Here is a 22,107-nt window from a genome sequence, read left to right on the forward strand (position 1 = left end):
TGTAGACACCCAAATGTGTCTCCCCAAAACCAAACCCAGTGATGAAAACCTTTCACGTCATTTGATTATCGAACAAAGCGAAAGTGTGAAAAGTCTAGTGATGAGGATGTTTTTATTAAAATATCTCTTCTTTCTGTTTTTGAAAATATTTCTTTTCTTACCCTATTTTTGAAAAACGTGCATTCCAGTTTAGTTTGGTCCATGATATGGGTCCAATAATGGTGTAGTTGGATGGGGCTTGAAAAGACCTTTCCAACGATATATTATAAGCCCAATATCGATGAATAATGAGGAAGTTATGGCCAAAATACTAAACTGGGCTCGAACCAGATCTACAATCTACAATCATCAACTCTCTAGTTTTCTAATTCTTCTCTATAATCTTTTCTATTCTCTCTCTCTTTTCCAAACCTACCCTCTTTTTACAAAATTCCGCATTCACAAGATCTAGACACACCTAGCCAAGTTTGAAGTTGCCTTCGCCCTAGACGTGAAATGTTTTAATTTCTGAGGGTTTGGTCCCAAATCTCTCTTTCAATTATTTAATTTAATTGTATTGTTTTAATTATTTTCCTTGAAGTTACTAACGTGTGTATTTTGTTATTAGAAAGAGGTACGAGGCATCCAAGTAAGTGCTTAAATTGATTTTATTGATATTATGATATAGAAATCATGTCTAGGTTGTTATTATGATTCCTATTATCATGTTAGGATGCTTGATGTTTTGAATGACAACAATGATTCCTAGTATTATGTTTAGGGAAAAAGTTATAATATCAAATATGCTTAATATGATTCCTGCGATGCTTCCTATTTTCTTTCCTAAAATTCATGTTAGTATCATGTTAGGGCTAAAGCTTTGATTTTTAATGTTTAATGACATGCTAGGATTTGTTATTAATCTTGTTAGTATCATGCTTAGGATATTGCTATTATTATGATTTAACATGATTATTTTAATTATGATTATTATGATTGTTATTATAATTAATTGTTATTATTATTATTTTGATTATTATTATGTTGCTTGATGATATATTTATTGTTATTGCTTGATCACACCTTTTATGCATGTTTAAAGGGAATTGATACTTGTAATCATGCTTAATAAGATAATTAATAATCTTGTTTAGGGTTAATATTATTATAATTCAAGTGATCGCCAATAAGAGATTTATTTGTGCATTAATATTCAACCAACATAGATAAACAAGTTTAGGTTAAACCTGTTGATTGTATGTTAGTCAGAAAGCACACATGAATACGATCAGAATAAAGTAGAGGCCTATTATTAGGGCATGTTCAATCTCTTTTAGGTTGGATTTGTACCTTCATCCCCGAACTACCAATCATGGTTCCAGACCTATTGGAGTTGACGATCTCCTGGATCGTTAAGGGGTGTAACCTTCACCTCGTGAACGGTTTACAAGTTCCTAAAACTTGTTGGCGACTCTTTTGCTCTATCTTCTTTCCCTTTGGACGCCACCGTACTTTAGTGTATGATCACAGTGGGGTTCAAGCCAGGGATAATGCTTGAAATATTCCCTACAGTCATCTAAAAGCAAAGGTGAATGTAGTGATGCTAAGGTGGTTTTTGGTGTTGGGGTTGAAGGAGGGGAGGTTGACAGGGATATTAGTAATGATGAGGGCATAGTGAAGCATGTAATTGATTCAACGTTGGCTTTCCAGGCTGAAGCAGCACAAGAGCAACATATTGTTGGGGTTGAGGATGCTGGTGCAATGCAGCAGGAACAGCAACAACCGCAAGTGAATCAGGAAATGGAGTCTGAGGAGGAGCAAGAAGACGAAGAAGAGGAGGTTCAGGAGCAGGAGGATTCCTGGTATGCTAACTCAGAGGAGGATAACGGTTATCCATACCATTATCATTCTCTTGAGGTGTCTCACAGCGATGATGGAGCCTATGGTTTCGATTCTGACTAAATAAACAAAGTAGGGTTTTTTTTTTTGTTTTAAAGTGGATATGAATTTAGGGCTTTTTAGTTATTTAAAGATTGTCTTAACTTATTATTATGTAATATTGGGATGAAAGTAGGAAACTTTTAATTATGTAAGTTGTTATGATCGTGGTAGATCATAAGCATTTTGTTTGCATATTTAAAATGGATTGAATATAAGTATTTTAGATATAATTGTGAGTTCATTTATCTGTTTATAGTCTAATTTCTTGTTTGATGAGTTTGTTTATATTAAAGCTAGCATTTCACAGCATATGTATATATGATTGCTTACAAAGGGAAGTTATTTGGAAAGGATTATCTTGATCTAGGTTGACACACAGTGAGTTGAAGACATTATTTTTTAAGAATTGATTGTGTAATGGGTTTTTTATTTTGCTTAAATGTTTTGAGGAGGGGGGTTCTGTAAATGAGAACAGGAAAGATTTTCAGGGATTTGATTGTGAGTAGTCCTGAAAACAGGCTGAGAATATTGAACATGCTGCGCTTTGATGATTGAATTAAGGATGAGGTTATTGGGGTTTTTGTTTATGGTACATTGTTTAGTAATTTCTGCTGATGCTCTTTGCTGATTGAACTAACTAATGTTTAGGCTCTTGAAATAGTGAGCTATGTATTCCTTAGATTGTGTCTTTGAATCTTCTGGGGCTGTTATACCAGCAGTTACAAAAGAAAGAAAATATTTGATGTGAGGCAATGACGAATACATTTGTTTTCCTATGACTTTTCTTTTTCTGCTTATCTTTTGGCTTGCGGGTGACAAAATCAGAGAGAAAGCAAAACAAGATGATTGATTTGTTTAGCCAATATTACAGTTTTTATGACTAATAATGGTTGATCTTTGAGTAGGAAATGTTTACTTCTTATGTATCATAAATAGTTGTGAGTCACTTCTAGGCTCTACTAATGATAGAGATGAAGAAATGTGTTTAGTGAAAGTGTCAAACAAAACACATTTCCTAAACTACTTGTACGTCTTTTCTATTTCCACTTCTGGTTCATTTTCTATTATAGGGGGATAAAATGGAAAACAACAAACCTACAACAGTGCTAAACACCCCCCCCCCCGAGGTTTTAAAGAATTTTTCTGGGTAGATATCTCTGTAATGTCACACCTCATAGCATTTTGACAGAATGAAGGTTTTGGTAGTAGTTGAAGCAGTTATGATTTGTTGTGAAGCTGGCTATATTCTCATTATTGAATTATATCTAATCACATATCACAATTTACATAATTTGAATGTACTCATCCTCTATTAATTGCTTAAGTGTGATTTAAGGCTTACATATTTTGCTAAACTAAATATTAGCTGATTTATCCTTCCTTAACCCATTGAGAATAAAGTTTATGAGATTTTATAAGAGTTTCTTAAATGATTCATGATCTAGGGTCAAGTAATAAGGGAAAGAACAACAAAACTTTTAACAGATGTTGCTATTTAGCATAATGCATGCACTGATTGTGAAACTTAAGAGTATGAAATACAAGGAATTGCTGAACACATGTATTAGTTAAGCATGCAAAAGAGTCATTTTTGTAAGCCTAAGTCAAAGTGCATGCAAGGCAAAAACAGTAAGCTGTTCATATCAGCAATATATATAGCAACAAAAGAAGGCTTAAATGCTAATAAGAAGAAATAATGTTTGGCAAGTACTCAAAGAATAGCTAACATGTTTAGAGCAATCAATAAGGTCTCAAACAAGAACACAACCCAAAATGATAAGCAAAGCTTATCGAGAACGATGTGTTCTGATACGAGCCCTTAGATCAGTAGATTAGGTATTCAGGGGCGGGAAACTGACTGGACCACCCACCTTAGTACCCCTGCCCTGTTCAATGACTATGTTGGATGAAGTATGATGTGCATTGGTGTGTTCTTCAGAGCTGCATCAAGGTGATCAAAGTCACTCCAATCATCCTGAGAGAAATAGAAAATAGTGTCATGACTAAGATGTACATAAGTAGGTGATTATACTAGATAAGCTATTTGTGTGATTAAACAGGCACCTTAATTTTCCTCTCAAAAATCTCTAATGTAGGCAGGATGAGGATTTGCTCACACACTGGACCAAAGACAATGAGACGAAATGTGCCGGTGTTGTTCGCATCATCAAAGTTGAAGTTAACTCTGCATTGTAGTGGTGTTCGTGCATTTAAATGAGAGAAGTAATTAGCTGTACAATATAAGGATGCTGAAACGGAAAATGCACCTTTCAGTGGAAGTGCATTTTTTGTTAGGGCAATGTGGGCAGAAAAAAGGCACATTTGCAGCAACGCCACATCGCTTACCACAACCATCACAGCCAATATAAGCAATGATGTTGCTCAATTGTGCTTCTGGAATTGTTACTGTGAGTGTGTACACTTCTTCTTTGATAGGGTTGTCAACCTAAATGAAGTAGCGTGAGTTAACAAAGTAAGTATTGGTGGCAATGGGATAGGGAGTAGTTGACAAAAGAGCTTACAGTTTTATTCATGATATGTTCAAGTGTTGTAGGAAATGGTTCAGCGCCTACAGTCATGAATTCAAGTTGCCTTGCCATGTAGTCAGCAATGTGTAGGTGTCACTCAAAGTGCGCCTACATTAAGCATGTTGTGAATATGCTTGGCACTCATAGGAAGTGGGAATTGACATATACGATTAGGGACAAATAAAGTAGGGAGCCGCCAACAAGTTTTTAAGGAACTTGTAAACCGCTCACGGATCAAATAAGGCAACCACGATTAAGGGACAACGAAAGGCAACAACGATTGACCCGTGAAGGTTACACCCCATTCATAATCCATGAGATTACTAACTCCATATGGTTCGGAACCACGAAAGGAGGATTGGGGATGATGGTACGAAGTGAGTCATGGAGTCACATTCGCATATATTGGCCTCTACTCGATTCTTATAGCGAAAAGTGATTTCCGCGATCTCAAAGGCATACAAACAAAATATTCAATTTGCTCCAAAATATTATTAAGCTAAATTGGTTGAATATTAATGCAACACATAATTCTAAAATTTTTGATCACTTGGTTAAACAACAAGATTAAAAAGGATCCTAAACCGGTTGCCCAAATTATCTTATTAGGCGTGATTTTAAATTACATATTCCCTTTAAACATGTAATATAGTGATAATAATAATAATAATAATAATAATAATAATAATAATAATAACAATAATAATAATAATAATAATAATAATAATAATAATAATAATAATAATAATAATAATAACAATAATAATAATAATAATAATAATAATAATAATAATAATAATAATAATAATAATAATAAAATAAACATTAATATTGGAAGAAATTTAATAATGATAGCGTTAGTCAAATCAAATATAAAATAACCTAATCATGATACTAGCAATATTAAAATAAAATAAGATTAATTAAATTAATTAATTACTCACATTCCGCGCGTTCTTTAAAATTGTTACATCATAAATAAATTGTTAGTAATTTTAATAAAAAAAATATAAATCAAATGAAAATTAAATTAAATAAAATAAATGTAGAGTTGATTTGGTCCAAAACCTCAGTTATTTGTACCTTTCACACCTTGGTTTAAGGACGGAACCTCGGGTGTTGTATGGACTCCTTGGAGTGCTTAAGGGAAGAATGGTGTAACTAAGAATATAGGTTTAAGGTTTAGAGAGAGAGAGAGAGAAGAGAATGATTTTTGGTGTAAAAGAGAGGAAGAGAGAATGATTTGATGCCCCGAACTATAGAAAGGAGGGGGGTATTTATAGAGGCAATGAGTAGGGGATCGCACGGAACCCTAGAAAAGATAAAAACCCTAAAAAAACTGACGCGACACGGCAAAGCATGCCGTGACACGGCACGGTTTAGTGTGATGCGGTGCAATCTGGAGTGATGCGGGAAATAATTAACCTACGAAAGATAAAAACGCGTGAAGGGTTTACGCGGAGAAAACACGGAACAGCCCCGTGTCACGGAATGGGCACCGTGACACGGGAAATTGTATCATGACACGGTGCAAAATCCCGTGGCGCGGCAACTATTCCCGTGAAACGGTGGATTAAAAACATGGAAAAAAGCATCGTGACACGTTGGGAATTACCGTGTCACGACGCCAAGCACAGTGTCACGGCACCAGGCACCGTGCCACGTCAAGTTTTGCCGTATGCGCGGTAATTCCAGTTTTGTACGCATTTTTAAAACCATGATAACTTTTGATCCGTAACTTGAAATAATGCATATAATTTATCATTGGAAATATTATCAATTCTACTTTCCAACCCAATTAAAATCAGGTAAAAATCATTTGTAGATTTTAAGATATGGCCGTTTAAGTAGAAGGGTGTCGGTTTTGGGCCGAGTTTAGTGTTTTGCTCATATCTTCTTTGTTTTAAATTGGAATTGGGCTTATGATATATGGTTGGAAAGATTATTTCAATGCCTATCCAACAAAATAATAATTGGATCAAAATTATTAGGCCACAAAATCAGTTTCTCTTGGTTTTGTGATGTGGACACGAAAAGAAGAAAACAAGTTATGGTTTAGGGAAATGAGCTAGGAAATAGATTGGTTTATTAAATGTATTGAATGGAAACATGGATTTAAGCACTCCAAATATTAAATACTCAACCCGACCAATAATGGCGGTGAAAGGCTATTCATCATCGGGTTTGGTTTTGGGGAGACTTTTTTAGGTGTCTACACAATGACTTCTTGATGTGCATGGGCCCTATTGACAGAAAAAAGGATAGGAAGAAGTGGATTGAATCAGGGGAGCTTAGACTCCAGTTTCTATAATAACAATGTAATTTGAAGAATAATCATGAGCACTATGGTTGTTTACTTACCAAGCTCTTAAAGCTTCAACTTTTTCACCAATAGAGGCTGGTTCAATTGCTGTAGACATGATTGATTGAAGTGAAAAGCCTGTGAAGATTGAATTAGTAACTTGATTTGGCAAGACATATAAAGTAATAGATGGTGTACTATGTGAGTTGCAGGCTTCAGTGAAGTTAAGCTTACAGCCATGGGACTGGATGTCTAATCTTTGAGGATTTCACAGTCTGAAGTTGCAAGCTGACCCCATGCAGAGATGATCATGGGTCTAGTACCGGTGCTGCAAATGCAAGTAACATTAAATTATTATATTGTTGCAGTTATTTTGTTGGGGTTCTTTTGGTGTGGTAACAAAGATGTTACCTTTCATCAACTATGCTAATATCGCGCACATCAGCAACTCTCCCTGACTTGTATGTCACTTAGCACACATTTTCCATGTGGACCACAACACCTAGCAAATCCAGCAAACAACAACCATTAAGCTCTTTATGCTTAAGAGATGCTATGTTTTGAGGCAGGAATATGTAATCAAGATAATACAAGCAGTTTACCAAATTGGTCCTCTGGACCACTGGTCTTGGGAACATTAGCAATAAGAATGTATTCTGGCAAAACAGGCCCCTCAGTTCGATCGAAAACTTGGATCTTAGTCATGCCTCCAAAGGTCAGCTCACATTCTCCTAGGAATGAACTAAATTTGGGGGTTCACTGTTCTAACTGGAGCATTAGCAATTCCATACTTTTTCTTGTGTTCAAAGACTTTTTTGAAGTTATCACATTCATCTCCGAACAAAGTAGCTTTCATGCGGTTACCCTGTAATGCAAGACAAATAAAATTATGTAATGTAGCATCTAGTTACAAAAATGAAGAACAAAGGTGTAAATGTTGCCATATACCTCATCGTCTTCAAAAACCAGTTTTCGGAACCTTTTTTTGTTAGGAGGAGATCGGATTGGGGACTTTTCTTTCACAGTAACTCGAACTTTGTATGCTTTAGTTACAGGTGAAATCTTGTCCAAAGGTGTGTATTCAGGCTTCATCTGTGGGACATCAATGTTAAAAGGGTTGTTACATGTATTATGATTTTAAGTAGATACTTTTATTTGTTTATGCATTGTTGGTCAGCAACAAAGACCATATTAAGATGTTGCATATCAACTATGTAATGTGTTATAACTAAATACAAAAAAAATTATAAACAACATGGGATGATGTGGGTTGTATTCCCTAAGTTTGTGTCATTAGTATTCAATTCTAAGGCACGCACATGGGAGAATCTATCTATGAATAAAAAAGTTAAGCAGAGTATAGTTTTAACTTGCAGATAATAAAGTGTCACTAAGTCATATATAAAAGGAAGGTAGTTGTTCACAAATTCACCTGCCTTTTCTTTCATTTTCTCATTCACTCTTGTATCTCAGTGTTTTCAAAACGATGTAAGCAGCAATGTCCAGTAAAGGCAAGGCTAAGATGGAAAGCAACAAGGAAGATGTCCTTCCCAACCAGCCAACCTCAGGATCTGTATAGGAAAGGCTTGTTGTTCTTGAAAAAAAGGTGGAGGACCTAGAAGCGGTGGTGGAGGCGCTTTTCTTTGAGCCAAAACATAAGCATCCAAGCCTAAAGAAAGAAACTCCACAAGAGGGGACCAGCAAACCTAAATTTACTCTTGGGTGTGATGATATCCACCACCATTCAAGCCCTTCATATTCACTTGAGAGTGATGCTTCCTATGGTGGTTGTTTCTAAGGGAACTTTCAATTTAGATCCACACTTGTTATAGGTTTCTAAGCTTAGTGTTGTTAGTTCTTAAGTAATAGCACCTTATTATTGCTAGCTTTTATGTAGTACCTATTATTAGTTGTACTTTCTAAGTTGTAGTAGTTATCTATTGCTATTAGGTTGTTTAGTATTGTACTGGTGTTGTATGGATCTATTTACTACCTTTATCTTTGGCAAGCATTAGTTGCTTGTTTTTTTTCACTGTATATGAAAAAGTAAGTTGTTTCTAGCATTTTTTTCACTATATATGCAAAACTAAATTGTTTTCTAGCATTGTTGTCTGTAATTTACAGAAATTGTAGTTGTTTATGTTGAAGAAAAAGGCATGCCTTCCATTTGAGCTTTAAGATAAAGATAACTTTGACCATTATTACAAGCCAGTGGGTTTTACTTTAAATACATGTTGATCTTTAATATTGGTAGCTGATATTGAGCACTTATTAAGCAATTGATGTAAAGTGCATGAATTATTTGCACTCTATTAAACCAATTTTTATGTTAAAGGAAATTGTAGCCTTAGTAAAACAAAGATCTATAGCTAAGTCTACAAAATTGAGCATCTTTTACAAGCCTAGAATTTAGATTATAGCTTTTAAGGTATGCAATGCACATTGTTCAAATTCAGTATTTAATTGACTTCAAAATAAAATCAGATTGCTATACTAATCATAATTACTTGGCATATTATTTAAAATTTGATATTTAGTTCACATGGTATGATAAATTGATAATGGTCCTAGCAAGTAAGTAAAAGCTAGTGTCTGTGGTCAACTATTGCTAACTGAATATAGAAGACAGCATGCCATTGCTAAGCTAAAAGAAAAAATATATTAAACGAAAACGCTGGAGTTAAATTGAAGAAAAAAAGCATTTTTGAATGTACCTTGTTAGAATGGATTTGCAAGCATTTGTTGCTAGCACACAGCAACAGATAATCAAAGTGAGAGAAAGAAAAGTGTGGAATAAATGTTTTCTGTGAAATGCTAGCATCTTTAATAGCATAGGAGTATTTTAGATTTAACATGAGGTTTCTTGTAATATCGATGTATTTTACTATGTTTTGCAGCATTTGATTGTCCAGCAGATAAAGAGGTGTATAAAGTAGGAAAATTGCAATAGACCAGCTGTGTAGGAATTTTGATATTTTTTAAAATAAGCTGTAACATGGTATTGACCAGCAGTTAATAAGGTGTTTGTAGTTAAAGTGAGTCAGGGCAATTGTTTTGTGGGTAATAGAATGAATGAGGTTTCTGCTGCAATGCAGCTGCAAAAATGAAGGTGTAATAAAAAAAAAGGCAAAGGTAGGATTTGCTTCTTTATAAAATCAGAATCAGTTTTTTTGTAATAAGGTTAGAAAACCTAGGATATTGCTATTTTTATGTTACCAATTTCAAGCTATCTAAAATAGCAGAAGTAAATTGAAGAGTGCATAAAATAAGTACATGCAAAAGGTGAATAAGTGGTACCATACATACATAATATAAACATACTAAATGCTAGAAAATAATCGGATTGTAAACAAAATTATGATTTCTACTTAACCAAAAAGGTGTAACAAGGATTTTAAACAATTAACCTGGGTTTTCCAATTATATATAAAAGGGAAAGCACCTGCATTTATAACATGTTTAAGACTATATTAGTTAAGATAGTAAGAATAATTGACTGACAATTAAGCTAGCAAATTTAGTAGATAGGAAGTAATACCTTCAAACAGATGCATCATGTTATGCCAGATAATTGTAAACATCATACGCTACTACGTTTTTCAGCACTGGTGATGTGTGGTGTTTAGCAGGCTGTGGTGTGATTACAGTCACCTTATCTGACTTCTTCGCCCTCGACAACGCAACATACAACTGCCCATGGGAAAATCATGGCTGTGGTAGGTAAACTACCACTCGGCTTAATGTCTGCCCTTGAGATTTGTTAATGGTCATTACAAAACTGAGCTTCAAAAGAAATTGTATCCGCTCAAACTAAATAGGATATTTCGTTAATGATGGAGGTCGGAGATTAACACGATGAACGAATACAAGTTCTCCTTGGCCATGACCAGTGGCTATAGAACAAACAATCACATTCCTTCTGAAAGACTTGCATATAAGACGCATCCCATTGCACAGGCCATCTGTTGGATCAATGTTCCTGAGCAATATTAAAGGGTTGTTTATTTTTAGAATAAGTTTATGTGGAGTCATACCACCAGGGGCAAGCTGGTTAAGGAACTCTATTGGGTAAATTACACAGTTATCATCTAGCATGCTGTCAAAACTCTTGTAAACAACATAATTCCCTGGGAATTTATTAATAAGAAATGCATTAATGGAGTCAACTTTATCATTTAACGGTGTGAGAATGGCTCTCTCTGTGAAGATATCTGGTGAGAAGGCTGCATGTTCTAACTCTGGGAATGCAGTAGCAACAAGGTAATTGATAGGATCATCGCCTTCTTGATAATAACTCACAATGTGAGAAGGAACCTAAACAAAAGCATTTCCAGTAGGCTGCAGCTGGCCATTGCCCAAACTCAGTAGAAATGATGCATATGGGAGATCTTCTCTTGCTCTGATGTTTTCAGTCAGGTGTAACTTTTCTAGCCAAGGCTAGATATATGAGTTAACCAGGCTTGCTGCAACAGCCTCTCTTTGAGTTTTGCGAGGAACAACCGGCAACACCTGCCTAAAATCTCCCCTACATACTACAACCTTCCCACTAAATCACTGTTCAGCGTCACAAAGATCACGAAGCAAAAGCTCAACTAATTCAACGTTTTCTATTTTGGCCATTGAAGCTTCATCCCCAATAATCATAGTTGTTTGTTTGATTAAAGTAGCTAAGCTGCCTTCTTTAGGAACGTCACAAACAAGAGATGTTTCTGAATCCAGAAGAATCTTAAACCTTGAGTGCACTGTCCTCCTAGAAGGTATTTTTGCTGCAGCAATGCTCAATGTTGCTATTGGAAGAACAATCTTCCCTGCCATGCGTACTTCAGCATATAGAGCGTTGTATAAAAATGTTTTGCCAGTTCTTCCAGGACCATCAACAAAGAAGCAACCAGGCTTGTCTGATTGAACTTGAGCAATAATTCTGTCAAATACAATTTGCTGAGCTGAGTTAAGTTTGCCTCTACAGTTGATACACTCTCGAGGAATAGGTGCATCTAAAGCATCAACGATGTCTTTAGTTCTGTTGAGCTCTTCTGACACCTCTTCATGTAAGTGGTCAAGTTGGAAATGAGCCAATGATTTCCCCATAGACTCTAAATGGCGTTCAATTGACTGTATGGTTAGCAACCTAACACGAACTTCATTTTCAGGATAGACATGTCTGTAATCATCAGATAGATCACCGTAGAATTGCTGCCAAAGTCTATTGGGGTCGCAGGGGGTGCAGAAAACATAAACAGCTGCAAATAGGTGGCGTAAGGCAACAAACAATTGAATTTTTGCTGCTTCAGCCAAACATGCGTGTACTACATTGTATTCCTCACATAAACCTCTTTTAATAGCTACTTCCTGAAAAGTGGCACAAAGTACTCCATTAATAGTTCAAAGATCAGTGAATGATTTAGGACTGCGTACATTAATTAGCAGTAGTCTCAAGAAGAATCGCTCTCCTTCTGCTGGTGTAACACTTGCAAGCCGACCAACCACTACAAGCTTCTTATTCTTCCTTTTAAAACATGCTTTCTTACTGGAATCCCACCTATTATGCTCCATAAATTCACTGTAAAGGTATCCTATACCTTGAGGAGTGGCTGCATTTGCCTTAAAAAATTCTGTCAGCTGAAATCTGGATCTATGATCATTCAGCACAGCAGAATCTAGATGTTCATGAACCCGTAACTGAACTATTTGCATGTTTTCCAAGTGCACTGCCAATTGTTGCACGGGAGGGTGCATCTTAAATAGATCAAAGGAAAAAATTCTCTAAGCTGCCTCACACGGCGACACCCATAGACCAGACTAAAACCTTTCTGTTTTGGGGGTTTTTGTCCCTCGGGAGAGTTACAGCACTGAAACTGGATTCAACTAAGGATGCCTGTACCTGCAAAGCAAACGGGCCGCCGGATGGTCGGTGGTCCGCCTCCGAAGATTAAGTCACTAAACATTCGGAAATAAAACGTGCGGAAGTAAAGTTATGTGCTTGAATTCCAAGCTCAGGTAAAGTGCTGTGTGTTCCTTGAAAACGACAGCTCTGTGGTAAGTGACGTATTGTCTCGTATTGCGTGTCAAAAATTCTCTTCTTTTTTTTCATAAATGACCTCATGTCCCTATTTATAGGGTCCTTTTGAAAAGTGTGCCTTCCTAGGATCTGGTGACCTAGTAATTAGGTCACGCCGTTTTGCGGCGCCTCGGGATTTGGGCCTTAGAAGGCCGCCATCCTAGGGCCAATGCCTGAGTGACACGTGTCACTGTGCCTAAAGGATTTTGAAGCACTTTTTGTGTGACACGTGTCGCCACCTGAATGGTCCCTGTTGGACCTTTAGTCCACGTAGGACGGAGAAGAGTCCACCCTCCACGTGTCATCATTCCATAGGTCCAAATGGCACCTATACGGAGGACATGTGGCACTTTATGATTGGGCCACCTGGCCGGGTATAAAATACCCAAATCATTTGCCCCTCACAGGGGTCACGTGCATTGCACGTGACTCCTGTGACAGGTGTCAGTATCTGAGTGGTCAGATTCAAAAATTACTGGAGGGAAAAAATTAGGGTTTTACCCCCTATAAATAGTAAGGTTTGACCCCCCCCCCCTTTGGATTCACACCTTGGCGAATCTCTGGAGAATCTTGGACTTTTTGACTTAAAGAATCTCAAAATTCCCTAAGCGTTTTTCAAGCATCCGACACTCGGCCAACAGTCCGACCGTTCTTTAGTCAACCAGGCGTCTTTCTCCCTTCTTCTAAAGGTAACGCCTGTATTTCCTTTTTACTCTTCATTTTTTCTTTGTTTTCGAAAAAATGGCTCCCCAATTGCATGTGGCACGGCGTAGGATAGTGATCAGCCGGTCACCGGGGACGGCTGAATCTAGAACTAGTAGTGCCGAATGCTTGGCCAAAGACCCTGCTTTGCGAACTTCTCCGAATCCGACCGTTTCCGTGTCTGTGCAGGACACTATGGCCAGGACCAAAAGAACAGCAAGGCAGTGTAACTCCGATGGAGTTTTCTATCATTCGGACGGGTCGACTGTTTATTTAGACGGCTCAATAAGAGTGCCTCAAAGTGAGCTGTCGGAACACCCTGACAGCCCTTCCTATCTTCCTCCAACCCCCACCTATTACCATTCGCCCACATCTAGTGGAACTCCCAGTGATGGAATCCTGGGGGAGGCGGATGAAGAATATCAACCCGGGCCTTCTGGACAGGCACCGGAAGAGAGTCTAGGGGAGGACCCCGCTGGCACCAGTCGGCGGTCCCCTAGCTCTGATGAGAGCTCTGATGAAGAGTCGGCCTCGTCATCTTCTTCAGAGAATGCCTCCGTAACTTCAGAGGAGGCTAGATCAAACATAAATTCTGCCAGAGAGTCCCTGGCAGTGGATAGGGGGGAAAGCTAGGCCGAGCCGAGTGCTTCCAGGCGCTTGGAGAGAGCCCCCTACTATCAGCATGTTCCGCCAGGCAGGCGGAGCGCCATGGCATCCGGCCTTGCCAATTTTAGGCGCAAGGTCGTCCTAGGCTATGGCTACACTTTGTCGGTCCCTAACGAGGGCGACACCATAACCTGGCCGAGCCTGGCCAGCTATCAAGACAAAGCATTCGGCTGCTATGAAGCGGCCTTCCAGGCTGGCCTCCGCTTCCCTCTCCATCCAGCCGTGGAGAGGATCTTGGACGGATACCAACTAGGTATCTGGCAACTTGTACCCAACTCCTGGATCAATATTCTGGGGTACGTTGCCGCCTGTGAGATGCTGCAGGTGGAGGCGAGCTTTGAAGCGTTCGCCCACATGCACTATCTGAGCAGGGCGCCTGCTAGGGGCGGTGAAGGCTGGTACACCTTGACCACTTGCAAGGGGTACATGATGGCTGTTGGCAAAGAGAACAAGTGGAAAGACTGGAGGACTAAGTTTTACATAGTCAAGTCTGCCGACAGTCGCCTGAACCAAAAGTATAACAGGTGGAATAAGGATCCACCTATCCTAGCAGGCAGGAGCGCATTGCCGCCTATTCCCAGGCGGGCAAAGGAGGAGATCATGGACGCGGGGTTGTTTACCGTGTCCGTGTGGACGAATGATGAGGGGGACAAGGAGGTCACCCCTCAATGCTATCTCCCTTTGTACAAGTGGTTCGAAGAAGGGACATTCTTAGCCGCTTGTGGGCTAAGTTCTGAGATGCCGAGAGGTAGTCGGCCGTCTATTTTATATGCAATTTACTTTTGCTTTTCAGTACTTGTTTAATGATGCTAATCACTTGTTCATTTTTGTAGACAAAGCAATGGAAAAGCTCTCGGCCACAAGGAAGCCGGCTGTATCTGCTGCTCGATACAGGTCGAATGTCCTGAACAGGGCAGAAGTAACCACTCACACCAAAGTGGACAAGCAGAAAACTGGCGGCACCTCCAAGGTAGAAAATTGTTATACTTTCATTTCTAACCAATATTAAATTTGCCCGAATGATTTCTAACTTGCGTTTATCTTGTGTTGATGTAGGGTGCGCCTTCCAAATCTCCTTCAAAACCATCCGACCCTAAAATCCAAAAGACTAGGGCGGGTGATGTGAGCGCATCCGGCAAGGGCGGCCGGAAGCACATTGCTCATAGGCCCAAGAAGGGCCCAGACGCCTCTTCTCTCGAAGCTGAAAAGGAGATCAGCAAACCGGATGCCCAGAGGGCATCGAAGGGTGGCTTTAAGCAACCCACCACTGCTGTCGGCTCAGCAGGAGAGAAGAGGAGCCTGGGGAGAGGAGGAACAGAAGGACGACGGTAAAATCCATTCGCCTCTATTGTTCTTCCATTTAGATGTACTTGAGTTATTTTTCTAACTTTCTTTCCTTCTCAGTTCCTGTGCAGAGGCCGACTGTAGTCCAGATGGCCAATTCCATGCTGAGGGCGGTTGATCCTGACGACAAGGCGTCTGTCAGAGGAGTCGGCACCCTTGACTTGGATGGCATCTTGGGGAACCTCTGCGAGGTATGAGTCTTAGCTCAAGCAACTTTTTTTTTCGCCTGGTTTTAACCATTCGGCTCTTTTGCAGGCCATGCTGCGCGTCCAAGGGCTCAGGCAACCCCTCAAGGAGAAATCCAAAGAGGTAACAGTCGCTAAAGCTCGGGCCGAGTCTGCCTTGGATCGAGCTCAATTTGATATTGCTCAGAATGAGCATCTGACGCTTGATATGATGTATTCGCAGGCGGAAGCCAATATGCAGGTGAAGAAGGACCTGGACTCGGCCCGCCTGCGCATCACTTCCCTTAAGAAAGAGATTACAACTCTTAAGGAGAAGCTCGAGCCTCTTCAAGATGCCAAAGAAGAGGCCGAGAGAGCCAAGCAGAAGGTGGGCCGCCTGGAGCAGCGCCTCAGCAACCAGGAGCATCAGCTGAAGTCCAAGTTTGAGTCTGTGGCTGATCAAGAGAGAGAGGCTCTTGTTAAGTAAATGATGAGAGATTATGAAGCCATCATGCGGGACACTTGGGCGGCTGTACAGCCGGACTCGGACTATTAGATTTGGAAATCCAAATTTGACGAAGCCAGCAAAGCATTCGACGCTCGCCTTATTGAAGAGGCTGAGAATGCTGAGGCCGGGGAAAGTTCTAGGTCCGACTCTTCTGGGGAGTCGTCCTCTGGTGGAGAGGAGGAGGATCAGGCGGAGGAGCAAGAGAAAAAGGATGAAGAGCAGCCGAAGGACGACAGGCCGGCTGCCACTGAAGAGGCTCTCCCCTGATCACTTAAGCTTTTATGCTTTTTTGCGGCCCGAATGGCCATGTACTTTTCTTTTTCGGCCTGCGTGCCGAGTATTTGTATCTTTACCGACCAAGGGGTCGGGTAATTTGACAATCTTTCTGGCTTTGCCAGATAACAATCTTAACCAATCGTCTGGTGACGATTAGTCTTTTTAATTTGAATCATTCGGCCATTTGGCTGAAGTTATCCATATTGTTGTCCTTTGCATTTTTTTTAATTTTTCATTGCATGTTTTTGGCTAAGTATTATAACCTGTTTACCATGCGAATGTTCTTGCCCCTGGACGGATGTCGAGTGGTTTCGGTTTATTGGATTGATTGACTTAGAAATTTTTGATACTTAGAAGAGTATGCATGGTTTCTAAGTCAATCAATCACTATGGTGATTGCCCCAAACCACGCGGCAGACGTCCATCCAGAATTGGCAAACATAAGTGTTCATTCGGCCATTGGCTCGAACTAACTCAAATTTCCAACTTAGCTAATTTGCTAAGGGTAAACCTCCGCCTGTTCTGCCCCATAAGCAAAAACAAGCGCCTCCGGCCATAGGTCTCTTTGAGATAAAATGCTAAGTTTGTAACTTAACCAATTTTCTTTAAAAATAATTGTCCGCCTGTCTTGCCCCATAGACAAGGATCAGGCGTCATCCGGCCAATAGCCTCAATAAGTGCTAAGTAGTTAACTTAACTTGTATATTAATCAAATATTCCGCCTGTTTTGCCCCTGAGAAATAACAGGCGCATCCGGCTTTATGCCTCGCTTAGCCTCTACTTATGAAACAGTGACCATTTCTGAACTGCGCTAGACAGAAAGTTCAGGTCTTTTAGATTTCACTTTCGATTAAAACAAACGACTGCGAATGCTGCCTTAGCATTCGGTAGGGCCGCTTGATATGTTCGTAGAGCAATGTGCCACTCAAATGGGAGATGCTTCTCCTCGACGAATTCGCCCAAATGGACGTCGCCGGTTATCTGGCTCATGTTGGAGCAGACGGTCATGCTCATGTTGGAGCAGACTGTGACCATTCGGTCTCTTTTTGTTTATTAACATCCGTCCATGGGCCTCATCATGATTTTATCTGGCCTTAGGCCTCTTTAATGATTAAGTAAATATTCGTCAAGTGTTGGTGTAAACTTGATGAATTTAGTAGGAACGACTGTTCTAAAACAATCGGCTCCTTCAAAGGGATTGGGGCGTCTGCTGTTGGGACAGACGCTTTCCAAACATATTGGCCGTCTGTATTTGGTACAGGCGACACTTAAAAAACTTAAATAAAAAGATAAGTTGGGAAATGAAGGCATATTCTCATCAACAATACGTGAGATTTACAAAATTGAGGTTTTTACATTCGTACTTAGAAGTAGTACTTTTTCAAGTTGTCTACATTCCAAGTTCTGGGCAGCTGCCTGCCGTCTGGGTCTTCCAGGCGGTAGGTGCCGTCTCTTTCTTCCTCATAGATTTGGTAGGGGCCTTCCCAATTTGGGGTTAGCTTTCCCTGTTCGTTCGCCCTACCGACTGCCTCCATTTTCCGTAGCACAAAGTCCCCCACTTTGAGAGGACGCTTGTGTACTCTTTTGTTGTATGCCCGAGTCATTCTCAGACGGTATATCTCATGACGCAAGGCAGCATTGCCCCTGCGCTCTGGAAGTGAGTCCAATGCTAGGCGCATGGCCTCCCAATTCGCCTCTTCATCATACAACATGATTCGAAGGGTCGGCTCATAGTGCTCAATGGGCAGAACAGCTTCTGCACCATACACCATTAGGAATGGGGTTTCTCCCGTTGCCCCTTTAGCAGTCGTTCTGATGGACCAAAGGACGTGTGGTAATTCATCCGCCCAAAGGCCACCAGCCCGCTCAATTTTCTTTTTAATCCCGTCTGAGATTAACTTGTTGAAGGCTTCGACCTGGTCGTTTGCTTGCGGCCGGCCGACTGATGCGAAGAAGCTTGAGACCCCCTGGTCTCCCAGCCAAGTCTTGAGTTGAGGCGTCTCAAATTGAGGACCATTGTCAAAAACCATAGACATGGGCACCCCGAAACGAGTGATTATGTTCCTCCAGATAAAGGAAATAACGTCTTTAGTCTTTATGTTTTTTGACTGCCTCAGCCTCTACCCACTTGGTAAAGTAATCCACAGCCACCAATATATAGCGCTTGCCGCCTGGTGCAGTTGTATATGGCCCCAGAATGTCCATGCCCCATTTGGCAAAGGGTATTGGGCTGTGGATGGCCGTCAGGTCTGTAGCCGGACGATGGATGAGCTTGCCAAACTTTTGGCACTTGTCACATTTTTTCACCATTTCCATGGCATCCGACTCTAGAGTTGGCCAAAAGTAAAACCGCCTGGCCTTGGCCGCGAGGGATTTGCCGCCAATATGGGAGGCGCAGAATCCCGAATGCAACTCTTCGAGAACTTCCTTCCCCTTTTCAGGGGTAACACACTTCAACAAGGGTTTCAAAAAGCCAGCTCTGAAGAGCTCTCCTTGTCGCAACTCGAAGTTAGCTGCTCGTTTTTTTAGAACAGCCGCCTCCCGTGGTGAGTCAGGGAGCGTGCCGTCTGCAAGATAGGCCCGGATGCTGTCCATCCAGGTTGAGCTTCGGTCAAGAATTCCAATGGGGTCTTCCTCAGATATACTTCTTTTTTCCATGACCTCCCAGAAGACTGACCGAGGCGTTTCACAGGAGGCGGATGAAGCCAACTTGGACAGAGCATCCGCCTGATTGTTTGAAGACCTGGGCACTTGAGTTAGAAGAAATTCTTCAAGTGACCCAACTTCACTCTTGACCGCCTGCAAATATTTTACCATGGCCGGATGAGTGGCCTCGTACGTTCCATTAACTTGGAGTACGACCAGTTGAGAATCAGAGCAGGCGGATATCTTCCTCGCCCCTGCCGCCTTGCAATACCGGATGCCGGCCAGCAGGGCCTCATACTCGGCCTCATTATTAGAGACCTGAAACTTGAACCGTAGTGCGTATTCGTACTTATCTCCTTCAGGAGATTGACAGATAATCCCCGCACCACAGCCGTTCACAGTGGAGCTCCCATCCACATACACTTTCCAAACCTGGTCAGTATTGTCCGGAACAACCGGCCTTGTCAATTCGACAATAAAGTCAGCGAATGCTTGTCCCTTTATTGCCTTCCTTGGTTCGTAAGTGATTTCTAATCCTTGCATTTCAATCGCCCATTTGAGCATTCGTCCAGAAGACTCCAAGGTTGTGAGTGGCCGTTTGATCGGTTGGTCAGTATAGACCTCTACCGCATGCGCTAAGAAGTAAGGTTTAAGCTTCTTGATGGCCATGTAAAGGGCAAGGCCGAATGTCTCAACCATGGGGTACCGAAGCTCCGCATTTCTCAAAACATGGCTTATGAAATACACCGGGAGCTGGATGCCGTCTCTTTCAGCTAAGAGGACAGCACTGAGGGCATGATCAGTACGGCTAAGTACATGAAGAGCTTCTCTTTAGGCAAAGGGCTGACAAGCCTCGGCAAAGAGTGCAGATGAGTTTTTAGCCTTTGAAAGGCCGCCTCTGCATCATCCCCCCATTCAAAGTTTGTCTTCTTTTTGATTGCCTGGAAAAAGTAGAGACACTTGTCACCTGAACGGCTGAGGAATCTCCCCAGGGCCGCCAGACAACCTGTTAGTTTTTGCACTTCCTTCACAGTACGGGGCGACTGCATGTCAATCACCGCCTGTATTTTCTCAGGGTTGGCCTCTATTCCCCTTTGGTCAATCAAAAATCCGAGAAACTTCCCAGACTCAACACCAAAGACACACTTTTTTGGGTTAAGCATGACCTTGTGCCGCCTGAGTGTGGCGAATGTTTCTCGGAGATCAGCAAGGTGATCCGCCTGCTGTTTGGATTTGACTATCATATCATCAATGTACGCCTCTACATTCCTTCCGATTTGATTAATGAAGATCGTATTAATCATTCGTTGGAAGGTAGCAGGCGCATTCTTCAAACCAAATGGCATCACCGTATAGCAGAACAACCCCTGATCAATGACGAATGCCGTCTTTTCTTGATCTTTTTTCCACAGGGGGGTCTGATGGAAACCTGAATAGGCGTCCATGAAACTCATCAGGGCATGTCCGGCTGTTGAGTCGACCAGACTATCGATCTTAGGCAGTGGATAGCTATCCTTTGGACATGCCTTGTTGAGGTCTGTGTAATCAACACACATCCGCCAAGTTCCATTCGGCTTTTTTACTAACACAACGTTAGCTACCCACTCAGGGAAGTTGCACGGCCGAATGAACTTGGCATCTAACAGCTTTTTTATTTCGGCAGCTGCCGCCTGACTTCTTTCTTCGCCGTGGTTTCTTTTCTTTTGCCGGATGGGCTTCTTTTTAGGATCCACGGCGAGTTTGTGGACAGCGAGATCCGGGCTGATGCCTGGCATCTCCTCCACTTCAAAGGCAAAGATGTCTTTGAATTCCTTGAGCAGCTGGTGAAGGTTTTCACCCAGCTTTGCAAAGGCAATCGTCCCCACCTTAACAGTCCGCTCTGGACGGCTGTCATCCAGAGGGATATCAATGTGTTCACCAGCAGGCTGGGGACGAAGATCATCCGACCGTTCCCAGTCAGTGATTGCTATTGCTTTTCTTTTTTGACCACCACCAGCTGATCAGTCTTTCTTTTCTTTCCGGCTGGTGGGGCCGACTGTTCTTCCTCGACATCGTCGAGGTCAATCATTTGCTTGCCCCGGCCAGATGCTGCGGCCGCAGGCTTGACGTCCGAGAGATAACACTCTCGAGCCGTCTTTTGGTCCCCATTAAGGGAACCAACTGTTCCATCATCCTTCTCATACTTGAGTAGCATGAGAGCAGGGATGATGACGGCCTTACACTCATTAAGAGTGGGTCGGCCAAAGATGAGGTTGTAAGCCGTGAGCTCTTCAACCACTAGGAAACGGATGGTCATGTGCCGACCGTCTCCCCTGCTTCCCAGGCGGACAGGTAGGTCAATTCGTCCGACTGGGTGCACAAGTCCTCCCCCAAACCCAACTAAGGTGTGGGTGACCTCCATCATGCTATCCGGTTTGTACTTGAGATTGGACAAGCATTTGAGGCTGATGAGGTCAGAGGAACTTCCTGTGTCAATCAGAATTCGGCCAACCAGCTGGTTGGCGACTTTACACTCAATGACAACAGGGTCATCATGCGGCCGACGGACTTTGCCTCTGTCCTGCTTGGTGATGACAACTTTAGGGAAGGTGGATGTGCTAGCTGTATCCCCCTCCTCAACAGAATTGACCATCTTTCTTAGATGGTCCTTGGTACCCCGAATGGTCAGGCCACCACCGGCAAATCCGCCTGCTATGGTGTACACCGGTTCTTCATCTGTTTCGGCACTCACAGCAGGCTGGGGAGTCTTTTTCTTGGACTGCCCCGGATTTTCTTTTGAAGTCACTTTGGACTTCACATAGGACTTCAGCTGTCCTTTATCGGCCAGACGGTCGAGCTCCCGCTTGAGACTAAAGCAGTCGTTCGTGTCATGGCCAACATCCTCATGGAAATGGCAATGCTTGTTCTTGTTCCGATTTTCAGCGGAACCTTTCATAGCAGTCGGCTTTTCAAGAGTTAGCCGATCCTTAATTTCCAAAAGGATGGAGCAGCAG

The 22,107-nt window shown here is 41.5% G+C and overlaps 1 protein-coding gene across 1 annotated transcript; it reads right to left on the reverse strand.

Moving 5' to 3' along the window:
- Nucleotides 1-7,492: 7,492 nt before the first annotated feature.
- On the reverse strand, nucleotides 7,493-12,486 carry LOC145639920 (uncharacterized). The gene is made up of 6 exons (XM_081691241.1): nucleotides 12,166-12,486; nucleotides 11,449-12,099; nucleotides 10,618-11,064; nucleotides 10,315-10,440; nucleotides 7,699-7,842; nucleotides 7,493-7,615 (listed from the first exon to the last, which is right to left on the reverse strand). The coding sequence occupies exons 1-6, from the start codon at nucleotides 12,484-12,486 to the stop codon at nucleotides 7,493-7,495; spliced, it is 1,812 nt and encodes a 603-aa protein (XP_081547367.1).
- Nucleotides 12,487-22,107: the final 9,621 nt, after the last annotated feature.

The sequence above is a fragment of the Chenopodium album genome, chromosome 7 (genome assembly GCF_948465745.1).
Source record: "Chenopodium album chromosome 7, dcCheAlbu1.1, whole genome shotgun sequence".
Taxonomy (NCBI): domain Eukaryota; kingdom Viridiplantae; phylum Streptophyta; class Magnoliopsida; order Caryophyllales; family Amaranthaceae; genus Chenopodium; species Chenopodium album.